This window comes from Stylophora pistillata, chromosome 13 (genome assembly GCF_964205215.1).
Source record: "Stylophora pistillata chromosome 13, jaStyPist1.2, whole genome shotgun sequence".
Lineage (NCBI taxonomy): Eukaryota > Metazoa > Cnidaria > Anthozoa > Scleractinia > Pocilloporidae > Stylophora > Stylophora pistillata.
The window spans coordinates 8,183,783-8,197,500 of NC_142531.1; the positions used below are offsets into that span (position 1 = coordinate 8,183,783).

A 13,718-nucleotide genomic window follows, 5' to 3' on the forward strand; every position below is an offset into this window, starting at 1 on the left:
TTCCGCGCCCGGTGACAGGTTTCCCAGGGGGTCTGCACTAATTATCGGCGCCAGACTTCTAGCAGACCTTTCGCCGAATGGCGTTGCACAAGGCCTTATACTTTCCTACAGGCGAGGAAATGCTCCTGCCAAAGCGCTGATCTAGTGAGGACCTGCTGGCAAGCTATCTCATAAGCCGTAGTGATAGCTTTTTGGTTTTACAACGCTCAATCCATGATCTGGGCTAGATTTTCATCGCTCTCTCGAGTCTGCTTATCAGAGTACAACCATGAAAATGTGCTCTATTCGTTGGATACAGCGTTATCATGCGCAAAAACCCCTGCCTGGGGTCGGGTTCGCGGGACAATATTTATATCAAAACATATAGAAGAAAAATTTACGCTTTATAACGCTTTTTAGAAGTCCACTGGAAGTTCAAAATACGAGCCGAAGGTGGGTGATTTGCAAACCCTTTCCCAGTTCAACGTCTTGGTTGGTATCGCTTCCTTGAGGTCGTTCTCCTGTAAAAAGATCTGTTCTTTTATTCACTGAGTTTTTAGTGTATTTTTTTTTCAAGGATTTTTATGAATAAAGCTGTCCTCCCAAGAAAGCTGTAAGTTTTTGTTCAGTCGATTTGCCGACAAAGCGCGCGAGAGTCAGCTTGTCTTCTTATTCTTAGCTTAAGTAGGCAGAGCATAACCTTCAGATTATGTGTTTGTGAAGAAGGAAAGCCCTGAAAGTTTTCGAAACGATCGGAGCGAAAGTTGTCCACATTTTGAATCATAATTACCTCGCATCATTGCTGATTGTACATGACAAAAGCAGCTTGTGATTGTTGGTTTTTTCAAGGACGCGCTCTTGTTCATTACTATGTAGGGAACGAATTGACGCCTATATGAATTTTTCAAACTAGAAGAACGCAATGCGCAAGCTCGCAGCCTGACCTGGCTCCTTTAATGTAAATTTGTTCACGATACTTAGGCTATGACAGATCCCCTTTGTGACGGGCTCTTGACATTTTTTCGAAATTTTGAAAGGATAAGCTAAGAGGTTACATCAATGGCATTTTTATTGAAACACTACTTCCGTGGGTATACTTCCATAGCGTCGATGTTAAAAGTTTTTCAGTTGCAAACATTTAACCAGTGAGATATGTAACGGTCAACCAAATCAACACACTGCTAACCGAGCGTGTCAATCCGTCAAAGCAGATTAAATATTCCAATCAATTAAAATTCAAAACCACGAGCATAACTGACTTTCTAAAAGACAAAATAATAATAATAAAAAAAAATACTTTTATGGCAATCATGACATACCTCTATCAAGAGAGAAATTTTGTTTAAATTAAATATTGTTATTTCAAGACAAGGTACGAGTATTAAAATTGAATGTGAATTCCTGAGTCTCAAATATGCGTGACAAAGACACAAAAACACGCTCAAACAAAAAAAAAAACATAAAGACTAAACAGTCCAGTTTCACTAACCGTAATATATTTGATTAAACAAACACACAGTTCAGCATAATAATCCAACAATGGACTGAATCGCTATAAATTTGGGCGCGTTTCGACTTGGTTAGCTAAACCGCCAAGACTAGGCGTACACGCAACTACTCCGAAGAGAAAAATATCAGTGGAAATTTTGGTAAGTGCGGGGGCTTCTTGTCATCATTTAAACTTTCGTGGACCTCATTTACTGGTTGCTATTTAGATTATGCGAAGACAGTTTTCCAAGATTTAGCTGCATGTTTAAAAAAGAAAAAAAAATATATGATTTCGTAAATTGTTAAGAAAATATCCCTGGTTCAGCTGTCGCACCTTGTTCAAATCTCTTTGTAATACCCCCCTGTAATGCATTGCCTCATGTCTAATCATTTGTGTCAATTTGGCGTTTGCATTTTTTTATCGTTGGGATGCTCGGTATTGAAGGTGACCATTTTGGGGTTATCATGTTTGAGAAGAGTAACGCTTAAGTATTTTAGGTCTTAGTTTTTCCTGATGAAAAGCAGATTACATTCATCACCCCCTCTGCGACCTTAGCCATAGAAAATCTATCTTTACGCCTCTTGGTTTTATTCTATTCCATAATTTATAACATAGATAAAATTCAAATTTGTAGTTAGGCAGTTGAAATTTTAAATCTGTATTCATTTTGTGATTTAACGGTTTTAAATCTTAATTGATATATTGGACCCTAGGGCGACTATTGTGGGGCGACTATTGTGCGGCGACTAGAGACGCTAATTGAACTAAACATCAGTAAAATATAATGGCCACGGTCACGAAAAATTTCCGTTAACATTTTGCGCGCATAAAATTATGCTCAAATTTCAAACAAAAGCATTTTAATCGAAGGTTAGCCAGGTTGGGCTAAATGCAATAAAAAAGTCTAAAAGGACGATCACCAAACAGCATGCTTACATTTGGGACAGAAAGGTTGCCAAAGATAGAAATTTAATCGCACTATAAAGTTCATACAGTTCCTATTAATTGTCAGTAAAGTAACACGAGTGTTGTTGACATTCTTCATCCAACTTAAAACGCTCCCACGCGCAAGGTTCATTCGTTACAGCTTTGAGTGATCTAGATGGGAAAGATTCAATTTCCTGTTATCAATTACGTCATAAAACCATTTGAGTCAAACGAAAATTATAAACAAACGATGGTAATAAAAATAATTAAAATATTTTGATGCATTCTAGCGCAGTAGAGAAAGTTGTTTCGGTGTTCGGGCACTATACCGTTTCTGTGAAATCTCTGATCGAGATATTCGAAAACTAAGGAAGGTTTATCTATCTAACCACCCTCTTTCACTTCACAAGTTGACTCAAACAGTCCTGTGACTGTATGAAAGTTGAAAAAGACTCCAAAAGCGAGTGACTACTGTTGTGCTTAGTTTTCTCCTTTAATTTTTCTTGTTTAAACTTTCCTTACCTTGCACTCATAGTCTTAAGGCAAGGAAAAATCCCATCGGGTTGAAAATATTGAACCAAGAAAAATCTGACCTCAACACGTTAGTGCAGCCCCTAATCAAAGAAATCTTTAGTCTGATGGAACTCAAGTTGTAGCTTGTAATATCTGCGTTTCCACAAATTCGCTGGAGGAGACAGTTTGAATTTTGCAGTTTAGAACAGAATGTACAATGGCCACCGTAATCAAACGATTTTTTAGCTCAGTGAAAGCAAACCGCGCTTAAGAGAAACCGATGTAACGGGCTCGTAACATGAGACGCATCTTAATCATCTCGTCCCTAAATAACTTTTTCGGTTTAAAGTTCCAATCTATTTTCCAGTGGGATAGCAACGGATTTCTTTTAATCAACCAATTTACAGCACTGCGCAAGTCAATCAAACCTGTTCATGATGACATCACTATTGTGTATCTTCGTGTTTTCTGTGACCTTACAAGTCAGCAGTGGTGGTCGTATGGGACCCAAGACTCCTCAGCCTGGTGATTTCAGACAGTGCCGTCTGAGCGACAAGCTGAAAGAGCAATTCGTTGATTTTCACAATGAGTTCCGAAGTCAGGTAAAGCCAAGCGCAGCAGACATGGAGTACTTGGTGAGTTGAACAGTCGTACTAGAGAAAGTTTTAACGTTTTCTTTGAAGCCATCTGTTGCCTTGCAACATTACATTTTCTATTGGCCGTCGCAGTTGAGGTTTTGGCTGTTACAGCGTTCGACTGAGAGGCGTTCTATGCTACGAAACAATTTCACTGAATTCTTCATCTTGTATCGATTTAGGTGTGGAACGATGACCTTGGTAACCTGGCTCAAATGTGGTCGGATAAATGCGAGTGGATGCATGGCTTTACAAGGTTTGGGGCGTGGCATCCGAACCAAAATTTTCGAAGCAAGTCTGTAGGTAATTGAGGAAAAAATAAAACGATCACTCCTAGAAAACTACATATTTAAATTGCAATTTGGGTTAACCGCTTACCGCATGGGGATTGTCCCAGTCCATCTCATGCAATTTCAGTTTTTTCCAAGGATTATAGGATAAACTGACAAGATTATTTTAGACCTTGAAATATTCATAGAAGAGCTAAAAAAGAGGCATATACAGAAAAAGATAGACTTTTCATCGGACTTAGTAAGGGCCGTTAACTTAAAAAAAGTCGGCCATATTTTAAATAGGGGTATTTCATTGCGATTTTTATCGTGCTAAACTTAGTGTTCCTTGCTCGATAAAAAGTGATCTCGAGCAATTGGCAAAAATAGCAACTAACATAGTTATTTGAAAAAAGTAGTTCATTCCATTGAAAATCGTTTTTTAAATTTCCTTTCTTCTTTAATGACAATCATCAGGTCAAAATTTGGCCCGTGAGTGGGGCAAGTGGATTGAAAGTAAAGATGCTGGCCCGGAGGATTCAGTGCGCCGATGGTTTATTGAAAAAAATTACTACAGGTTTTCAAAGTTTGCTTATCCGATGCCTTCTTGGATGTGCCGTAGAAAACCATGTGGGCATTATACACAGGTTAGCTTTTCCCTCCCGAACATCAAGCTTACTACCCAACTAACTCGTGAGTAGCTTTGCAGGGCATATACTTCTGGATATACCATTCTGCAGGCAATATTCTCTTCTTATGCAGAAGTTGAAGGAATAAGGCTCTAAGACCACAGGATAACCAAGGATTTTCATGACTTTTTTTTAACAAGCACAATGATGTGTAACGATCCTGGGGGATAAAACTAGGTGCTAGGTTATGGTTTGCAAATCTCGCACATTTCTAGACCACATCCTCAACCATCATCTTTTCTTTTTGTTTCACAATAAACTCCAAACACGTTTAAAAATTATGGGACACTATTATAATTGTATCGCAGAGCTGCGTCGAAATAACCTTGCTCCTTTAGAGTTGAATACAAAACTTCGCCCTAGATAACATGAAAAAGCCTTTGTTGTCGACTTAAAAACTCTGAGTGTTATGAAGAAAGAACACCACTTTGGTCTCTTTGTCTCAAAGGTTGTGTGGGCAAAGAGCAAACAGGTTGGATGTGCCTTTAAATGGTGTGACAAGCATTTTGGTCAGCCCCACCCTTGGGTTCCTGGAGAGACAGTTGTAACTTGTGATTACTATCCAAGGTAAGTGCTGGATATTCTTTTTCGTGACGACACAGTTACAAGCAGAACACACAGTTGTAACCAGATGACGACAGCGGACGACATATATTACAAGCAGATGATAAAGATATCGTCACTGACGAGTACTTCATTTGATTTACTTTCTGGAAGTCGATAGTTTTGAATCAATCCTCAATACTTTTAATTCTTGGAAAGCTGGGCGATGCGCGCGTTACAAACTGCATTAAAATACACTGCAGGCAATAAACGGTGTGACCAATCGATATATTGATTGAATTTCTTATGCAAGAAAATTAACCATGAACAGGAACAAGCAAAAACCCTAGTCTTCTCCGCGTCTGCAAAACTATTCGTGATACCAGTTACTAGGACCAATGTGGACTTCTGCACATCAGTCGAAGTCACTAGCACACCAGTCAGTTTTAAAGAAAAGGGGTTTGTCGTTAGTAACGAAGAGTTCGGAAATCGAAATTTCGATTGCGCTTGATTGAATACAACTTTGATGTCCTCGTTTAGATGGAATCAGTCATGAGTTTGCCCTTCGTAGAGAAAACCCACTTACAATGATTATTTAACAGATGTTTTTAAAAAAATTTTTTCAGCGGTAACGTGGTAGGACAGCAACCCTACACGCCCGGAGTTCCATGTACAAAGTGCGCCAGTGGTCAGGGTTGGTGCTACAAGAACCTTTGCAGTGAGTATAAGAGAGAAAGTCTGTAGGGAACAAATGGCTTCAAACAACACATGGATGTACAGCCATGCCTGTGTTTTTTTTTTTTTACAGGAGAATGCAAGAATTTTTAGCCCAAAATGTGGAACGACCTACTCGAAAGGCATGTGCCTCACAAACAGAGACTTGATGGAAAAACATTGCCCTAAGCTGTGCAACCTTTGCAGTGAGTATAGTTTGAATTAAAACATAGGATGAATCCATTCAGCGCCTCTGTTTTTCCGATAACATGGAAAGAGGTGGATGGGAATCGAAAAGGAGGTATGGAGCGTAAAGTAATCTTGGGAAGGCTCAGTGACAGAGATTCAGATGATGCTGTTTCGCGAATCCTTTAAAAATTACTTTCATTTTCTCGCTGTTCAAAACCAGATGTTACTCAGCTTAAGAGAGGTTGTTCGAAATATTCTACGGTCGGTTATTGATCTGTCCTCTAGATTACTGCAGAAAATCATTTTTCCAAACTTCTTACTTCCAAAAACTAACTTCTAACCTTTTGATCTGCTCTTGCAAAGTATAAAACCATCAAATGTGATTTTTGTGCTGATCAGCATATTTCCCGACCGATCTCTGTTGGAATTTTTCAGGATGTCCTTTGCAGTGCAAAAATGGAGGACAGGTTGACCGTAACACTTGCACTTGTACGTGCTATGGCAAATGGAAAGGCTCCGATTGCTCTGGTAATTTAAAATATAATAATAATAATAATAATAATAATAATAATAATAATAATATTAATAATTTAATATTTAAATTGCGCAAATTAACATGTGAATATGATCAAATGCGCATCACAACACTTTACGTTAGACGGCCAGACTGCATCAGCAGTTTACAAACAATCGAAGGAAACTTATTTGAAGATGCCCCCTCCTCCCAACTCCCATGTAGTAAACAGGCCAGACCACATCACAGTAATCTCGTGGGTGGGTTCTTTAACGTCCCCTACCTCACCAAATTAACTAATTAATAGATGCAGTTTATCAGTCACCTCATTTACCGTACTTTACATTTTAAGGCGAGACAAACTCAAGCTTGAAAAAGAAAACTCTCAGAGCTTTAAGAAAGTCACTTTACTTCTTACAGCGCAACTTTCCATGCGATTGGAGAGCGTGTGGAGGATAGCTCGCGTCTATTGATCGTTGATGGTACAAAGAAAAAGGCAGAAAATGGCGATTGACGTTGATTCATCGAAAAAAGTAAACTCATCATATGCATGGAAAATTTCTGGTGCGATGCCCCATTACAAAAGGCGCAATCAACTAACGAAAGTCGAGGATTTGGGATCCAGGCTCACTAAGATGCCTCAGGAAAATACAACTTACGGTTTCTCGTTCATTTTTCTTTCCTGCACGTAGCTTGTCATGCACCGTTCAAACTTCATTCCTTCATTTCAAGTGGTTCTTTAGTTTTGTAACTTTTACGTTTTAGCAAGTCTCAAAATAGACTATGGTGGATAAAGGGAGTTAAAAAGGCAGAAAAACGCCGCTTTTGATATGAAAGACTAACACTCGCACTTATTTTCTCCAGAGAGGATCTGCGATGAAGGGTGGTACGGAGAGAAATGTGAAAGTATTATTACTTTAACCCAGAAGTACAAATTACAATGCACAATGATTCACAAAACACCTTTTCGCCTTTTGAGCGAGTCGATTCACTTTAACACTCCATGCAAGAAACGTTCATGCAAGAACTTCATGTTTTAACTTAGTGTATGTCGCTAAAACAATAATTTACGGTGATTGCAACTGAGATCTCTTAAAAAGAAACGCCAATATATGTACAGTCGGGGATAAAACACCTGAAAGAAGATCCGTTAATATAGTAAATGATGCACACTGAGCCCTGCATGCTAGGACCAGGACGGACCCAGGAAGTAACTTGTTCGTGCACTATTTGAACCAGTCCAAATTCAACTTGTTTCATGAGTCATGTTTCGAGGTATTAATGCGGGTTAGTACAACTGCGAGCCAAAACTACTTGGTAAATTTGAAAGTATTTTCTAATGGCACTGTAAAGTAAAACGTTGCCTGCTTTGTACTTTTTGTCAACTACCACTGCTGCAAATGTTTAAGTCTAGAGGTGCAAATTAAGGAGATAACGGGAGCTTCATCGTCAATCGTCAAAGCAGGTACACATCAGCGATCAAACCCCTTTGAAATTCGTGTTTCTTGTAAGCCAATTTAAAGAATCAGCAGTATAGTGAGTAAGTAATGATTTAAAACGGTGAAGAGAAATGTTGAATTCTGTAAAAATATATTTACTCCTTACAGAGCGGTGCTTCGACAAAGTGGGAACATCCACATGCCAGTGGCGAGTCAAAAACGGCCATCCATGTTCAGTAACGTATATGAAGCTCGACTGCGTCAAGACTTGTGTTTGTGGTACATTAACACTTCGAATCCTATAAGCAATACTAGTTTTTCAACATCTCTATCTACCACTCTCACTGTTTCGCGTTTTTAGAAACCTGCAGGGCACACGAGCTAAATCTAGAATGGTTTGAACTCATAGAAGTGCAATGTAAATCTCTCCTTCTAGTCTAAGACTATTTAAAATTTTTTTTTTAAAAATCTGATCGTTTTTCACACAAGTAAGTTATATTTAAAGTACTAATATCTTTGTTACATCTATAGGTCAGTTATTTAATCTAGACTGTTTTTTTCCTTCTATTTTCAGATCTCATGCCAAAACCAAAACCAAACCCACCACCGAAACCACCGACAAAAGTCCCACTGACCGTCAGACCAACCCAACCCAACCCGGGATCCGGCGAAGGTATAAATGAATCGATTGAAAAAAGAAAAAGGTTATTTCATGAGAGTTGTGAATCGCGAGACTCTCAATCTGAAAAACTGAAATATTATGTTCTCGATTACTAAGCGAGTTACTCGATGTATCCCTCAGACTGTGAAGATAGACACTCGGCCCCTAACCAGTGCGAGTTTTGGGCGATACTCGGAGAATGCCAGAAGAATAAAGACTGGATGAGACAGAAATGTATGAAGAGCTGCGGAGCTTGCAGTAAGAGTCAATTATATTACTCGATGAGTTCATATCTCAAATTTCAAGTACACTGCACCGCCATTACCTGAATTAATCAGATATTAAAATACATGCGAGATCATAACGTTGTTTGATTTGAGAATAACTATCAAATATATATATATATATAATTTGAAAAAAGTCTTTAAAAACTGATCGAAAACAAGAAAGTCAAGCAGACACCAGAGAAAATACTCGGGCTGCTCATAATGATCTAGGGTCATTCTTGAGTACTGTTCTGCACACTCATACTACGCAGAATTTCACGTGAGATAAGTGCTATCACATCAGTTGGCGCCGACACTTCTCTTCATGGCCGGATGCCGGCGCCAAAACCGCCATTTTTCCGCACATGAAAAATGTGATCTATCAATTTTGTGTTATGTAGTATTTCTTTCTGTAAGATACATCAGGGCTAACTGTAGGGTAAAATAAGGAACAGTCATGCATGAAGTAGAAAAGAACGTAGCAAAACAGAATCTCTTATGGAGGACTAAAAAAGTATAGTTACTTTAGCCAGTTTCAGAAAAAAAAAATTGGAGATCTAAGAAAAAGGTCGTTATCACAATAACAACCACGCAAATTAAGTGGCGAACTACGGGGAATAGAAGTTATATATCACATGTTTACTGATTGTATATAGCCTTAATTACTGCTCATAGATTGCCAGGATGCGTACAACACCGCTAAGTGTAAACAGTGGGCTGACAGAGGGGAGTGCAAGAAAAACCCCAAATGGATGGAGCCCAATTGTGCAAGGAGCTGCCTTGCTTGTGGTAGGTGAAATAATATATAGATTTAGCCAGCCTAAAAGCGGAGCTCCCAAGTTCGTAATATTAATGATAACATAAAAGATGTGGATTTGCCAAGACTCGCCTGAGTCACCCCTCCCTTAGGCACGTACGTACGTACGCTCGGTCAGTCACGTGACAACCAAACGAAAAGAGGTTGACCATATTCTATGGGTATGGGGCTATGCCCCACGCGCGCGCGTGGGAGCCCCGCTAAATAAGTGGAAATTGTGGTTTTTCAGTACCGGGTCCTTTCTTTGTTGTTGTTCGATTAGGGTTAAAGTGTGAAGGGAATAGTTTCTTTTTCACACTGTGCCGGAGATTTTACAAGATAATTTTATTGATTTTATCAACTGAGTTGATAATGTAAAGAGTATTTGAAGCTGAAGTTTCGAACCCCTCGTCAGAGCGAAGTATATACCAGCAGACGACTTAGGATTAGCGGAAAACAAAGAAATCACCGTGAATTACTTTCGTCGCCGCCAACTCAGTCGATAATCTGACCACCTGTCGAACTGAAGTTGACAAAGGCTTATGAAAGTTTTTTTTAAAGTAGCTTTATTTCGATGGTTGTGTGGTGCGCTTTGATCCACCGTGCACGTATAAACCACATCTAGTCAGGCAAATGTTGAATTTCTCTGAATAGAGACTTTGTTGGCTTTGAAACATATCTAAGAGTTGGCGCGCTTGGGTATCATAAATAAGACGTTAAAACAGTTCAGAAGACAATTGACAATAGAATTGCTCAAAAGATCGTTTCCCTGTCACCTCACATTTTTGGTGGGGTAGCCACCTACAATCGTCAGGCAGCTGTACATCGATGTCTCAGTAAGCGCAATAACAACTTTGCATTGCTGCTTAAGTTTATTTTAGTTTCTGTGGCGTTAAGCGACTAGGTGCATCAATCCTCCTTTTGGGAGGAATGCTGGTCCACCGAAGGTCTACCGACACCCTGCTCCACCTCCCATAAGCATTTATTCAGATTTCCCTCACATAACCCTGGTTATAAATATACATTTGTACTTCTTAGTGGAGAGGGGCACAGCGCGTGTTCTACCCAAGTGCACGCCTGAAACACTACGCAGTCCACGGAATAGCGGCACCATAATATAATTATCAGGCGCTCTACCAATATCATGTGTAAATAATCATTGCATTTCTTGTTTTATCAACAGACTGTTCTGACAAACACTCGAAATGTAAGGAGTGGGCAGGGCTAGGAGAATGTGCAAAGAATTACGCAACATGGATGGAGGAAAATTGCAAAAAGAGCTGTAAAAAATGCAATGTCAAGGGTTGATTAGATCCAATCTGTTCATTCCTGAGACTCTTTTAGCTTAGGGCGAGATTCTCTTCCGTCTAGAAATGCAGTTAAACCATTCGCCAGGCTTAGTTCAGAGCGAATTTCACCATGCAGGAATATTTTGTAGCCGAATGGATGTCTGAGGCGTTGATTACACCAGTTTACTTTGACATTTCGAAAACTGCATAGGGACAGTTTTCAATTGAATGTCGGCATACCAAACCCAAAGTAATCACAACGGCCGATCAGTAAAAACGTTAACATCGTCATTAGCCATTAAGTACTAAACGTAAAAAGAAAGGATTAGAGATTGAGGCACGGGAAAACCAGAGTAACCGTCGCGATTAGTTTTGGTTTTGAATCCGACTGGTCGAGAGAGTGGTGCGAATTTTCTAGAAGAATGACAAAGCGAAATTAGGAAAAAACAAAGCGATAGCGGATTACGTTCGATACTCAATTGAAAAAAAAGAAAAAAAAAAACTCTATTAATGGGAGGTATCTTTAACAACTGATAGGAAATACCTTGGACTGAATAACGCCCGCATGGTGGGTTCAGTCTGTGCTTGATCATCTTTTGTACCCCGAAATTATCATTACTTCTTTGTTTCAAGGACGTCATACCGCACAGTCTTGTTTAGAGTTCTTAAATAAGGAGAATAAACACAATTACACAACCTGGCCCAGTTTGAAAATGCTTGAAACCATGAGATTCTGCCCTTTCCTCCTCTTACCGAGAGGGAATACTTGTTAACCCTTTGACGGCAGAAGTGGTTACTATGTAACTTCTCCTTATAATATCCATACACTATCCAGGAAACAGGTTGAGAGAATAATCAAACCCATCAGGTACAAGTCGTTATCTTGATCTAACACCAGATTTTCATAACCGATTTAGAGGGAGATGTAAAGCAGGCACACTACACAGGGGAGAATTGACAATCAGATGTCGAGAGTTTAAAGTTGACGACTGAACATAAGAAGAGGGTTAACTCGATCGAGTCGCGTGGAATTTCATCAGATAGCAAATCGTCATAATATATGTGAAATCAGTTGAAAAAACAAGTTGCCTTAAGGGAGCTTCTACTATGTGTGAATCTCGCGAGATGTCATTGCTGGCATATGAGAGCAACAAAGGTTGTTCCGTCATTATCAAAAAGATACCACATAGTTAATGACCCAAGATGGCATGTGGCACCCCACGCATGACCTGCTTTCTCTCAGATACTCTTTTCAGTTCAAGAAGCAAAATTCCTTCCATGTAAATCTGCCTTTCGACGTGGGAGCACAGAGTTAATTAGGAATGCATAGCACAGCTGGTTACTTTTATGACATCACAAATTTGAAGAGGGACTGTTTAAGCGTGAACAAGGTAAAACTTTAGGGCAGTCCTCAGATTACTAGTCAGGTGTTGAGTTACTAGCACGCCAAATATCCGTGAACAGTTTCATTTAACTCTCTCTCTCTCTCTCTCTCTCTATGGTGAAACCAGAACAAAGAATATAAATGCAAGGTAAGTACGTGTCTGTCTGTGATGCCAATGGCAAAATTTGAGTAAACCCAACGAGCGAGGAAGAACGCTTAATTTATAAAAGTACGTTCCTTGAAGTGGTGCGTGATGAGAAATTTTTTCGGAGGAGGAGCGCGTGGCTGAGGGAAATAATGAAACATAACGTTTAATTTACGTTTCTGAGCATCGCGTTCGATTAAAGATTAAACCGTTTTTCACAAAGAAGCATTTTGCAGTTTCGAACTTAGTTCGATACCTAAGATTGGAATGTTGGGATTTCCCTTTGGATTTCTTTCCGCAAGTTTAAATTTCTTGGATAATTATCCATCTATTTAGATCTACAGTTGAGGTTGCGCTTCATTTTGCTGAGATATCGGAGATCGCTATTTCATGAAACCGCAGAAAGTAACGCAGGTGTGCAGCATTTAATGAAATTTTAGGGAAAAAAGGCTACCATAGACTAGTTGGGCGCTACTGTGCACTGAGTTCATGTCGGATAGTAACACTCACTCAGTAGTTCATGTCTGAGTGAAAGGCGGGATAATCGAATGGTCAGAAAGAAGTCACAATTTCTTAGTTGAACAAACCTCGCGTCCAAAGCTTCTCCTGTAAACGATCGCTATTCCAAATAATTGATTTTCCTCTCAAGATTTTCCTTTTCGAACCTCTTTGGGCGACTTTTGTCCAATGGACCACGACGTTCTCCACCACGGTTTTACTTTCCACATTAGAATGGGTCACATCAACGCTACTAAAGCGGATTTGTTTTTAAACCGAAAGTTTTTCGAGAATGGTCCTGTACTTAATATTCGCCGTGAATTGGCGCTCTGAGACAGACCATCAAGATTTATCTCACACAAATGTATTTAGAAAGTTGTACAGCATCTAGGAGAAACACCTTTTTTCAGTTTGTTGTTTCACTCAAGCAGGACTTCAAACTTACACAGAATTTAAGCGTCTGTGGTTTGACCCTTATTAAACAAAAGAATGATCGACAAGAACACAAAACTTGGTGGCGTCATTCCTTTTCATTGTTCAAAGGACGACCAAGAAAATTTCGTTTCTGAACGCAACTCTAACTATGACTTCTTTGATACTCTCGACCACATGCCGCTGCATGAGTTTTCAAAGTTTTGAAGGTTCGAATAGGCCATAGATAAATTGATTATAGAGAGGGCGAGGGAGACTGTACGTCTAGACAAGTGTTGGCAACACTGAAAATTTAAACAACGTAGATAATACCCTTTTAGTTGCACCCAAAAAGAACCCGATCATTG

General features: G+C 39.4%; 2 protein-coding genes across 6 annotated transcripts in view; both read left to right on the plus strand.

Moving 5' to 3' along the window:
• Positions 1 to 69: 69 nt before the first annotated feature.
• On the plus strand, positions 70 to 11,612 carry LOC111335446 (uncharacterized). 5 transcript variants are annotated; one of them, XM_022941347.2, is made up of 12 exons: positions 3,726 to 3,846; positions 4,290 to 4,459; positions 4,950 to 5,068; positions 5,671 to 5,762; positions 5,853 to 5,964; positions 6,383 to 6,475; positions 7,326 to 7,367; positions 8,069 to 8,179; positions 8,475 to 8,573; positions 8,703 to 8,819; positions 9,503 to 9,616; positions 10,807 to 11,612. In XM_022941347.2, exons 5-12 carry the CDS (start codon positions 5,904 to 5,906, stop codon positions 10,929 to 10,931), a joined length of 762 nt encoding a protein of 253 aa, XP_022797082.2. In that variant the 5' UTR covers positions 3,726 to 3,846; positions 4,290 to 4,459; positions 4,950 to 5,068; positions 5,671 to 5,762; positions 5,853 to 5,903; the 3' UTR covers positions 10,932 to 11,612. The 5 variants fall into 5 exon arrangements, 2 of the variants coding, with proteins under 2 accessions (XP_022797082.2, XP_022797084.2); XR_015994781.1 differs by lacking the exons at positions 8,703 to 8,819; positions 9,503 to 9,616; positions 10,807 to 11,612 and adding exons at positions 70 to 1,628; positions 3,316 to 3,543 and having other exon boundaries at positions 8,475 to 8,552; XM_022941349.2 differs by lacking the exon at positions 7,326 to 7,367 and having other exon boundaries at positions 3,735 to 3,846.
• A 700-nt stretch (positions 11,613 to 12,312) lies between these two features.
• Positions 12,313 to 13,718, plus strand: part of LOC111335429 (uncharacterized) — an 8,355-nt gene continuing 6,949 nt past the window's right edge. The window contains exon 1 of the mRNA XM_088743547.1: positions 12,313 to 12,444. Within this exon, the coding sequence (XP_088599673.1) occupies positions 12,438 to 12,444 (7 nt within the window). The 5' untranslated portion in view covers positions 12,313 to 12,437. The remainder of the gene's footprint in view (positions 12,445 to 13,718) is intronic.

Coding starts and splice junctions, on each gene's coding strand:
- LOC111335446 (XM_022941347.2), top strand. CDS start 5,904: ATGTGCCTCACAAACAGAGACTTGATGGAAAAACATTGCCCTAAGCTG. Junction 8,180..8,474: donor CGTCAAGACTTGTGTTTGTG/GTACATTAACAC, acceptor TTCTATTTTCAG/ATCTCATGCCAAAACCAAAA. Junction 8,574..8,702: donor CAACCCGGGATCCGGCGAAG/GTATAAATGAAT, acceptor TGTATCCCTCAG/ACTGTGAAGATAGACACTCG.